Consider the following 12111-nt stretch of genomic DNA (forward strand, 5'->3'; position numbering starts at 1 on the left):
GGCAAAAGGTTGTTGAGCTTCACAAAATGGGAAGTGTCTATAACAAAATAGCACAAGCATTGAAAATGCACATTTCCACCATCAGGGCAATAATTAAGAAGTTCCAGTCAACTGGAAATGTTATGAATCAACCTGGAATTGGATGTGTGTCTATATCGTCTCAACGCACTATGAAGAGGATGGTTTGAGTGGCCAAAAGATTTCAGAGTATCACAGCTGGAGAATTACAGAAGTTAGTTGCATCTTGGGATCAGAAAGTTTCCAAAACTACAAGTCACCTACATCACCACAAGATGTTTGGAAGGGTTTCAAGAAAAAAGCCTCTGCTCTCATCCAAAAACCAACTCAAGTGTCTTCAGTTTGCCAGACACTACTGAAACTCCAAATGGGATCAGATTCTATCTTCAGATGAAACCAAAATAGAGCTTTTTGGCAATAAACACCGGAGGTGGTTTTAGCGCACACAGAGAGGTAGCCATATGGAAAAGTACCTCATGCGCATGGTTAAATATGGTGGTGGCTCTTTAATGTTTTGGGGCTGTTTTTCTGCCAGAGGATCTGGACATTTTGTTAGGATACCTGGCATCATGGACTCTATCAAATATAAACAGATATTAAATGAAAACCTCACTGCCTCTGCCAGAAAGCTTCAAATGGGCTGTGGTTTGATCTTCCAGCAGGACAATGATCCAAAACATACATCAAAATCAACACAAAATGGTTTACTGACCACAAAATCAAGGTCCTGCCATGACCATCCCAGTCCCCTGACTTGAAACCAATAGAAAACCTGTGGGGTGAACTGAAGAGGAGAGTCCACCAGCGTGGACCTCGAAATGTGAAGGATCTGGAGAGATTCTGTATGGAGGAATGGTCTCAGATCCCTTGCCATGTATTCTCCAACCTCATCAGGCGTTATAGGAGAAGACTCAGAGGTGTTATCTTGGCAAAGGGAGGTAGCACAAAGTATTGACTAAAGGGTGCTAAGATTTTTTATTTATTTTTTGGATAATCCTGTGTTTTGTTTGCAATTGTTTGATATCCATAAGAGCAGAGTATTTTTTTAAATGAATTTTCTAACGAAAGACAGTTTTTCACAGACTTCTTTGCTCATATTTACCAAGGTTGCCAATATTAGTGGAGGGCATTATATATACACCAATTAGCCATATCATTAAAACCACCTACCTAATATTGTATCGGTCCCCCTTGTGCAACAAAACAACTCTGACCCGTTTAGATATGGACTCCACAAGACCTCTGAAAGTGTGCTGTGGTATCTGGCACCAAGACGTTAGCAGCAAATCCTTTAAGTCCTGTAAGCTGCAAGTTTGGGCCTCCATGGATCAGACTTTTTTGTCTAGCACATCCCACAGATCTGAATCTGGGGAATTTGGAGGCCAAGTCAACTCCTTGAACTCTTTGACATGTACCTCAAACGGTTCCTCAACAATTATTGCAGTGTGTCAGGGTACATTATCCTGCTGAAAGAGACCACTGCCATTAGGGAAGACTGTTGCTGTAAAGAGGTCTACTTGGACTGTAACAATGTTTAGGTAGGTGGTACGTGTCAAAGTAACATCCACATGAATGCCAGGACACAAGGGTTTCCCAACAGAACATTGCCCAGAGTATCACACTGCCTCTGTTGGATTGCCTTCTTCCCATAGTGCATCCTGGTGCCATCTCTTCCCCAGGTACGCGACATACACGCATGATGTCCACATGATGTAAAAGAAAACGTGATCCATCAGACAAGGCCACCTTCTTCCACTGCTCCATGGAACAGTTCTGATATTCACGTTCACAATGTAGGCACTTTTGGCAGTGGACAGAGGTCAGCATGGGCACTCTGATCGGTCTGTGGCTATGCAGCCCCATACGCAACAAGCTGCAATGCACTGTGTTTTCTCACACTTTTCTATCATAGCCAGCATTAACTTTTTCAGCAGTTTGTGCTACAGTAGCTCTTCTGTGGGATCGGACCAAAATGGCTAGCCTTTACTCTCCACGTGCATCAGTGAGCCTTGGGTGCCCATGACCCTGTTGCCGGTTCACCGGTTGCCCTTCCTTGGACCACTTTTGGTAGGTATTAACCACTGCATACTGGGAACTCCCTAGAAGACCTGCTTTTTTGGAGATGCTCTGACCCAGTTGTCTAGCCATCATAATTTGGAGGATCTGGAGAGATTCTGTATGGAGGAATGGTCTCAAAGTCTCTGAGATCCTTGAGCTTGCCCATTTTTCCTGCTTCTAACACATCAATTTCGAGAACTGACCGTTCACTTGCTACCTAATACAATATATTCCACCCCGTGGCAGGTGCCATTGTAATGCGATAATCAATGTTATTTACTTTACCTGTCAGTGGTTTTAATGTTATGGCTGATCAGTGTATACATCTTGTGAGTACTTGTCTGCTGGGAAAATGCTACTTGAAAGAATTTCCCTAGAGTGTTGCAATGTTGTCCTCAAGTGAGTAAACCCTGGGTTTGATGAAAGAGCTAGTTTTGTGGTAAGGTGCGGCATGCTGTATAGGAATGATGTATGGTCCTGCGGCTGGATGATGTGTTTGTTTGTTCAGCGCACACGTGAGAAGAATCTCGCTGCGCTAAGACGCTATTAGGACCCAAGCTCACAGTCTTATCTCATCTGATAAGACACACACTGAGCAAGAGATTGCTTCCTCTCAAATGCGGCGCAGACAGAGGAGAGTGGAGTGGAGGAGTGGAGTGTCCTAGAAGATAGGACAGGTGAAGGAGAAAGGCAGCTCTAAGATGGGGTGAATCTCTCTATGATGAACTGTATGGTGAAATGCTTGACACAATCCTGTAGGCTGTTGACTGTCTATCCCAGGTATCGAATTTTACACCTTATAGCGCGGACTGGCATAAAGAGAAGAGTGTGTTCATATACTTGATGACAGAGCAGGATGTGTATGAAAGATAAGTGCAAGTATTTTGGAAATAAGTGAATTATTAATCTTGTGGTGAACTCATTTAGAGATAAAATGATTCAATGTCTAAATACGCTTCAGTATTATCTTTTTGGAGCACAATAGGTTCTTTTTAACTTGAACTCATAAATCAATGTACCCAATTTCATATCTGTATGTGGGCAAAGCTTATCGCAGACCTCCATTGGTGCGTTTTGCACTGCTGGAGAATCAAACTACCTGAGGAGTGGAGTTGATTCAGACCTCTCCCAATCTAAAACTCTGCTTCTCGTTATTTGTCTCTGTTGATGCCCTATGTGAACAGTGTGCAGAATACAGATGAAGGATGAAGTCATATTTTTAGCCAACCTATCAGTTTATTATTTACCAGATACAGACTTGAAAACTGGACAGACTGACCCATTGTTGTAGTAAATGTAGACCACTTAATGTATTGTCTCTGCTCATAAATCCAGAATCTGGTTCCCATTCCTTGATCCTGAAGCCGATGTGATGACGTTTGAAGCTTTTCTATGGACTTATTTCCATAGTTATTTCAGTTTGCATTATATTACCACCTACTGTCTCTTCTATGCTTGTGCAGCCTGCCGATGTAGCTGATCCGGCATAGCTAGTCATAACGATTGTACTAACTCTATGATGCTACTTGTACTCAGCTTGATATAAGTTTGAGTTTGGTCCTGTTCAGCTGGTTGGGACTAATAGAAGATGACAGAACAGCTCAGTTGTGGGGCAGCTCGCACAGATGTCAGTGATGATTTCACTTAATTTCAGACCAGACAGAATAGAATCTGACAGATTAAATGACTAAAATGAATTAGCAGAGGATGCAGCTGGGTTTGGGTGACTTAAGCCGGCCCACATTGTTGTCGCCCTGTGATTTGATATCCGCTCACAAATTCTAGGCAATTCACGATACTGTACATCACTGAGGTTTATGACCAAAATGTCTGCACGATTCTCTGTTCTCGGAAGATTTTAATTTATTTACAAACCATTCAGGACACAGTTATGACCTACATATCACAAAATAGTTATATAACTGTTGCTGATCCTCATGAGGCAATTTTTTTCGTGTGACTGAATTAAGCCACACACAATGTCAGTCCAATGTCTGGATTTAAACAAAATCCAATGGTAGTCAGCCTCAAGAAGAGTGATGGGCCAGCGTCATAAAATAACCAACAACACCAACATGTAAGTTTACAATATAGACAAAAAAACCAAAAACTTGATACTGCACTAACATAGTGCATAAATGGACTTTTGTCTGTTTTGACCCAAATGAGTTCACTTAATCCGTTTTCAATTTTTCATTTTTCCTGTGACAGTTCTCTAGCTGTTTTTAGCCCATTGTACATTTGTTCTGTAAAGATCAAACCACAAAAGCACACACACTACATGTAGACGCGCAGGGCTTGGTTTGAAACAGCACGGCTCTTGCAGCTGGAATGACCTTGGTTTGTCTCAGGAGGTCTCTGAGTTGCATAAACTGGAGTTGTAGTCTCAACGGAAGAAAAGTCACATGTCTGCATCTCCATCATAGGCCAGTGCTAAAGCCCTTTGGGTCCTGCTGGAGTTTGGATCATCCTTTGGGTTTTTGCTGGTAGAATACAAACACATGCACACATTAATCAAACAGGAAAGAGTATTGCATGCACTTCCAATTTACACCACTAGAGGGTAGCACTTTACTAGGAAATGCTGTAAAATGATCCAGGACTATAACAGGGTCTCATTCAAGTTTAGGGGTTTATTGCCACATTTAGCTTTAAAGTCTATATAATATACCTGCCAAAATGTACGGCAACATTTTTATTTAGCCCTCTACTGCATGAATTTTTACATTTACATAAAAAAATGTTTTTTAAAAAAATGGATTTATTTTACTTGAATAAAAGCAGCTGGGGGCGGGGTGGGGTAGGGGTAAATTATTGGTAAATTGTTGCAAACAACAGTGTGCAATGGTGGAAAGTATCATATAGTCAAAAATAACACAAAATATATGAGATTACAAGTCCAATTACTGCATTTTCCAGACTCTAAGTTGCAGAGTTTTTTTTTTTGCCACCTAGTAAGGATGTAAAAGTGATATCTTCTAGAAAGGAATCACAGTTGCAAAAAGTATGTGGATGGATTTACTCACTCAAAATACATAGAAAAATAATATCCAAACATGTTTGGGTGAAGTATCTTTTTAATTCTTTCCCTTGAATTTCTTCTTGTGAAACCTAAAATTTAGAACAAAAGGTGCAGTTGCAAAATGTCAATTGCAACATTTTTTCTATCTATGAATGTGAAGAAATGTAAATATGCTATTAGGAAAACCTAGTGTCTTTACTATGTAGGCCTGTTTCAATTCATGAAACCACAGTTCCATTATCGCATGTTGTTGCCATATGGCAACAATTACGTTTTACCACTTAACAATATACTCAAAATATATAAGCTTGTATAAATGACAAAACAACAAAGTTAAATGTCTCAGATAGTGTTAATTTTTTTTCCTTTAAGTGGTTTTGCTTAAATATTGAACAATTAACCAAATTTTGAGAGCCATGCCATGTGATTGCAGAAAAGGTCATCTGACATGGCATTTTTTTGTTATGTCAAAGTTAAAACCCCTTTTTCCAGTTACATAGGAAAATAGTGGTTTCCCCTCAACAGCCCATAGCGTGACACCACACGTTCCTGGTTGTCAGTGACAGTGACTTTGTTTACAGTTACACATGTGTTTTGTTTTGGTTTCTGTCCTGTCTACACCCATGGTATGCTATTGTTATTATTACTATTGCTATTCTTCCCTAATGTCTCAGCTGTTTTATGTTATCCTTCTTTGATTACATTAATTATTTAAACCCCTTGTGTGTCTTTGTTCGGGGCGAAGTATTGTTTCTGTGTTTTCCGCCAGACCCGTACTAAGCCGTTCATCCTCACTTCTCGTTCCATGGTTTTTGATTCTGTTTTCGTCCGCATGTTTCTGATTCTTATTTTTGTCTAGTATACCCTGTTCGCCAATCTCCTGACCTTTTGCCTGTTTTTGACCACGAGTTTGCCATATGATTTGGATTTGTCTACATACCTCTCTTCTAATAAAGCTCTCAACTGCACTTGCATCTGTCTGCACTCGTGTTACATAACAGTTGGCATACAGACGCCGCCTCTGACAATTTTAATGTCTCACTGATATAACAAATGACCTGATATACAGTATGTCACAAAAGTGAGTACACCTCTCACATTTTTGTAAATATATGATTATATCTTTTCCTGTGACAACACTGAAGAAATGACACTTTGCTACAATGTAAAGTAGGTAGTGTACAACTTGTGTAACAGTGTAAATTTGCTGTCCCCTCAAAATAACTCAACACACAGCCATTAATGTCTAAACCGCTGGCAACAAAAGTGAGTATACCCCTAAGTGAAAATGTCCAAATTGGGCCCAATTAGCCATTTTCGCTCCCCAGTGTCACGTGACTTGTTAGTGTTACAAGGTCTCAGGTGTGAATGGGAGCAGGTGTGTTAAATTCGGTGTCATCGCTCTCACACTCCCTCATACTGGTCACTGGAAGTTCAACATGGCACCTCATGGCAAAGAACTCTCTAAGGATCTGAAAAAAGAATTGTTGCTCTACATAAAGATGGCCTAGGCTATAAGAAGATCGCCAAGACCCTGACACTGAGCTGCAGCACGGTGGCCAAGAGCATACAGCGGTTTAACAGGACAGGTTCCACTCAGAACAGGCCTCGCCATGGTCCACCAAAGAAGTTGAGTGTGAATGCTCAGCGTCATGTCCAGAGGTTGTCTTTAGGAAATAGACGTATGAGTGCTGCCAGCATTACTGCAGAGGTTGAAGGGGTGGGGGGTCAGCCTGTCAGTGCTCAGACCATACGCCGCAAATTGGTCTGCATGGCTGTCGTCCCAGAAGGAAGCCTCTTCTAAAGATGATGCACAAGAAAGCTCGCAAACAGTTTGCTGAAGACAAGCAGGCTAAGGACATGGATTACTGGAACCATGTCCTGTGGTCTGATGAGAACAAGATAAACTTATTTGGTTCAGATGGTGTCAAGCGTATGTGGCGGCAACCAGGTGAGGAGTACAAAGACAAGTGTGTCTTGCCTACAGTCAAGCACGGTGGTGGGAGTGTCATGGTCTGGGGCTGCATGGGTGCTGCCGGCACTGGGGAGCTACAGTTCATTGAGGGAACCATGAATGCCAACATATACTGTGACATACTGAAGCAGAGCATGATCAGTATGCAGTATTCCAGCATGATAACGACCCCAAACACACCTCCAAGACGACCACCGCCTTGCTAAAGAAGATGAGGGTGAAGGTGATGGACTGGCCAAGCATGTCTCCAGACCTAAACCCTATTGAGCATCTGTGGGGCATCCTCAAAAGGAAGGTGGAGGAGCACAAGGTCTTTAACATCCACCAGCTCTGTGATGTCTGTGATGTGAGTGGAAGAGGACTCCAGTGGCAACCTGTGAAGCTCTGGTGAACCAAGAGGGTTAAGGCAGTGCTGGATGAAATAATGGTGCCACACAAAATACTGACACTTTGGGCCCAATTTGGACATTTTCACTTAGGGGTGTACTCACTTTTGTTGCCAGCGGTTTAGACATTAATGGCTGTGTGTTGAGTTATTTTGAGGGGAAGCAAATTTACACTATTACACAAGCTGTACACTCACTACTTTACATTGTAGCAAAGTGTCATTTCTTCAGTGTTGTCACATGAAAAGATATCATCAAATATTTACAAAAATGTGAGGGGTGTACTCACTTTTGTGAGATACTGTAAATAAGCTATACTTTTTAAAACTTGATTATTTATAACAAATTATTTATGATTATTATGAGTATGATTAGGGCAGTGGCAGCTCAGCGGTTAAGATGTTGATCTATTGCTCAGAAGGTCAGGAGTTCAAGCCCCAGCACTGCCAGGCTGCCACTGTTAAGCCCTTGAGCAAGGTCCTTAACCCTCAACTGCTCAGTTGTATAAATGAGATAAAAATAAAACACTCTGTGTAAGGGCGTCTGCCAAATGCCATAAATTATTATGATTTTATGAAAACCTTTAATAATGCTATGCCATTTATTCATCATTCATCTTCAGTAACTGCATTATCTTGACCACACACACTCAGTCACACTTAATTCACTAAGGTCAATTAAGAGTTGCCAATCTACCTACTGGAATGTTTTAGAGTCAAAGTATCACTTTTGTGTCTTTTTCAGTTGTCTTGTTTTTGTGGAGCAGTCACGTTTATTATTTAAGATAAAAAACATTACAGTCTACAAGCATTGATAGCCCTACATACTGTTAATACAGATTGTACTACTGTATATACTGCACTTACCACAGTAGAAAGGACATTGCGATGATGAGGAGGGTCATGATGAATCCACCTGCCATTAGCCCATACACCCACAGCCTGACTCGCCCATCTGGTATTTAACAAAAAGAAGATCACCCTTTACCTGCTGATCATCTGATACTGAGCAAATCTATGCCTTGAATAGAGAAAGCTGGTTTTCTAAGACAAGAACTCAGTGGTTTGCAGTCCCGATACTGTTTTCCCCTGCAATAGCATGAATGATTTAAGAGGATATTACACAGAACTTCCAGAACTCAGGATGGTGTGTATAGAGCAGGGAAATCATAGAAATATGCAGTGCTGAACAATGAATGAGAACCACTGCAGTAGTATAAGGAGATAAATGCAGCTTTTTCCACCTGGGCCGAGAGGCTGCAGAGTCCAGGCTCTGTTCTCGTTCTGTTTGTGCATGCGCCTCAGACGTCCCCCGCTTCTCTTCACATTTGCTTTCTTATAGTCTGACCCTGGGGTTCTCATACAGTAATCCAAGAAACCATTAGAAGTCATGACCTCTGTGAAGCCCTTCTCACAGCCACACATCCCACTCTGACAGAAAAAAAAGCAGAAAGAAACTGCTGTCACACTTCTGTGTTGCAGCTGTGATTTTCTTGTGTGTCAAGTATTGTGAGGATAATGCTCAGATGTGTCCAGTATTAATGTAACAATGAGAACTGAAAAAAAGGTGTAAGTTATCACACCAGATGCTTTACAGATGTAAGATGATTAAAGTTTAGTGTGCTTAGCAATGAATACAAGTCATCTCTAACTACTGTGAGAACTGCAATATACTGATGTGTAATGCTAAAACATACATGCCTGCTTGTTCATTGATAAATGAATCAATATGCGTATTTATCTTTATATATCAGCAGGACTATGCAAACAATGATGTGGGCCATTGATGCCAAAATATGTTGGAAACGAAGTAATTGGTTAAGTGATAAATCTGTCACAGTGCCACAGTATTGGTTACCTGTGTACAGAAGGAGAAGGGCTTGGTACATGGTGGATTGCACTGATGCACAGTGGAGGGTTTAGTCTGAAGGAAACACCCCCCTAACAAGAAAATTACACGTTATCATAATCATTCACTCATTCATCTTCAGTAATCAGAGCCACAGTATGTGTTTGTCTGTTTTTTATAGTAATATGTAAAAGATTTTAATCTAGAGATGCACCGATGTACGATAAAGGCAATTTTTCACCCTTTAAAATCATATGATGATCAGTGCCAATTATATCCTTTCAATCAAAAGAGGGCGGGAACACACATCAAATTTGTGCTGTGTGTAAAGAAGATGTTTCTTGTGTGGAATGATGACAAAACTGCAGTTTGTAATCTCTGTAATCTCTGCACTGATAAAATTTTACACCGGATGCTGCAGCAGTGAAGCGGGAGTTTCAGTGTCGAGTCTAAATTTATTTTTGCTAAGCAGATTGAGCTGAATTACAGCTCCAGTACACTGCTGAAAGATTTAAATGAAGAAGAGTTGACAAAAAAATCATATAAATATGCTTTACAGAAAAATATATTTGTAGAGTAGTATATTTCATATCCAGTTAATGTTAACATGAAAAAACGTTGATATTATATATTACCAGTTTGATGTTAATGATGAAGTAGAAATGCTTATGTTTGTGGTGGGTGATTGTCATGGTCTCCCCTTTAGGCAGTGTGCTTGGAGAGCCGCAGGGCATGCGTGTGCACGAGCAAGGTGCGCGAATGCCCGCTCTTCGAATGTGGACAACCGTGACATTATTTACTATGGACATGTTTGTTTTGTTTCTGTTCTGTCGCCCCCATGTCCTGTTATTGGTTGTTGTTTGGGGGTGTGTCTTCATTGTTTTCAGCTGCCAGCGCTTAGCGCTGATTATGTTCGGGATATATACCGCTCGTGTCCCTGTACACCTCGCGGAGTATTATAGGTAATATGGTTAGATAGATTTAGTTAGTTTAACGTTAGATTAGTTTACCTAGACCACACTGGGGTTTTCTGCTCCCAGTTCATAGTCATAGTTCATGTTTCTTGTTTAGTGTTTTGACCCTGTTTTCTGTGACCGCGACTTCAATTCCTGCTTTGCCCCACTTATACCTGTTTGCCGATCGCCTGACCCACTGCCTGTTTTTGATTACGCATCTGTTTCATGTTTTGGATATGTCTGTCTGCCTCCTTTAATAAAAGCTCCTAACTGCAATTGCTTTCGTATCCTACTCCCTTACGTCTCACGACGTGACAGAATACTCCACCTAAACATCGAAGCAGCAGGAGAATGAGGAGAGCATCACGGCAGTAAATATACGGATTACAGGCCATGTTTCTTATCAGTCCAGTTTCCCCAGAGGACTGCTGCTGAACTCCCATTGGAGACGTATGGGTTGGAGAGCTACCTGATACTGTTCCTTTTCCACAGCCAGGTAAGTGAAACTTACTGCCACAGCCAAACTGTCACTCAGTTTGTGGAACTTTTTCTGGAGGAGTTCACGCAGCCTGGGCAGCTACACGACCTGGATTTACTGGGGGGAAGAGTCAATGGGATGACCCAGGCTGACCCGCCATTTCACCTCTATTACAAGTGGATGGACATGGTAGAATCCGCAGCTTCACTTCAGGTTCCGGCCAACGTGGTGGAGGTGACACCGATCTGCATGGCTGAGGGTTGCTGGAAAGAGGCTCAGCTGCGGTGTCCTACATGCAAGAAACTAAGTATCCCGGAATCATTTTTCTACACAAGAAAGTACCTGCAGAGCTCCAGCCAGAGATCAACGTGGCAACCTCAGAGCTCCAGCTTGAGACCCTTGAGGAAGTCTCGCATGCTGAGTTCCAGTCAGAGGTCAATGTGGCGACCTCAGAGCTCCAGCTTGAGACCCTCAAGGAGGTCTCCCACAACTTCGATTCCTGCTTTGCCCCGTTTATACCTGTTTGCCGATTGCCTGACCCACTGCCTGACTACGCATCTGTTTCATGTTTTGGATTTATCTGCCTGCCTCCTTTAATAAAAGCTCTTAACTGCAATTGCTTCCGTATCCTACTCCCTTACGTCTCACGATGTGACAGTGAATGTTAGACTAACAGGAAGTTTTTTTAGAATTCAGTCAATGGTAATATGAATTAATAACATTCAGTAAGTTAAGAAATCTTACTTTAATCTTCAGAATTTAATTCATTTGTTAATGTTAATAAGAGTAATATGTTGAAATGGAGAGAAAAAAGGTTTTATTTGCATCTCTTTCAGAATTGTGGAAAAAATTATTATTAATTTTAAAAAAGGCATAAAAGGCAGAATCGGTTATCGGTATCGGCCGATATCACTCTGAATAATCGGTTATCGTATCGGCTGAGAAATTTAGTATCGGTGCATCTCGAGTTTAAACATTGACAAGCCTTCCCCCACTGAACCCACCACACCCTCTACAGCAACTACATACAGAGCATTGCATAACTAATCAGCTCTTTAGTCATTAAGAAGCAAGAGACCAATATGATGCTACTATCACCATGCTTCACTGTGAAGATGGCGTTCTCGGTGTTTTGAGTGCTTTGAAACTGTATGACTCATAGTTCTGGAAACACATTTAAAAATGACACTCTGAACATTTTAAACACTTTAAGGCTGTCTAACAGTAGGATTTCACTGGAGAACGTTTCACTATATACAATACTATAATAGTTCCTACTGCAATGCCTGCTTAAGAATCATAAGCTCACATGGACCGTCTACAGGGAAAACTACTCCGACTGGCACTATATGATACTTAAATAATGTACA

At 41.3% G+C, this 12111-nt stretch overlaps 1 protein-coding gene across 1 annotated transcript in view; it reads right to left on the reverse strand.

The window, feature by feature from the left end:
• Positions 1-2935: 2935 nt before the first annotated feature.
• The window catches only part of thsd7bb (thrombospondin, type I, domain containing 7Bb), a 49689-nt gene continuing 40513 nt past the window's right edge, over positions 2936-12111 (reverse strand). The window contains exons 23-26 of the mRNA XM_017477594.3: positions 9317-9399; positions 8703-8889; positions 8326-8413; positions 2936-4559 (exon numbers count right to left, since the gene is read on the reverse strand). Coding sequence (XP_017333083.2) covers positions 4478-4559; positions 8326-8413; positions 8703-8889; positions 9317-9399 — 440 coding nt within the window. The 3' untranslated portion in view covers positions 2936-4477. The remainder of the gene's footprint in view (positions 4560-8325; positions 8414-8702; positions 8890-9316; positions 9400-12111) is intronic.

The sequence above is a fragment of the Ictalurus punctatus genome, chromosome 10, assembly GCF_001660625.3.
Source record: "Ictalurus punctatus breed USDA103 chromosome 10, Coco_2.0, whole genome shotgun sequence".
Taxonomy (NCBI): Eukaryota; Metazoa; Chordata; class Actinopteri; order Siluriformes; family Ictaluridae; genus Ictalurus; species Ictalurus punctatus.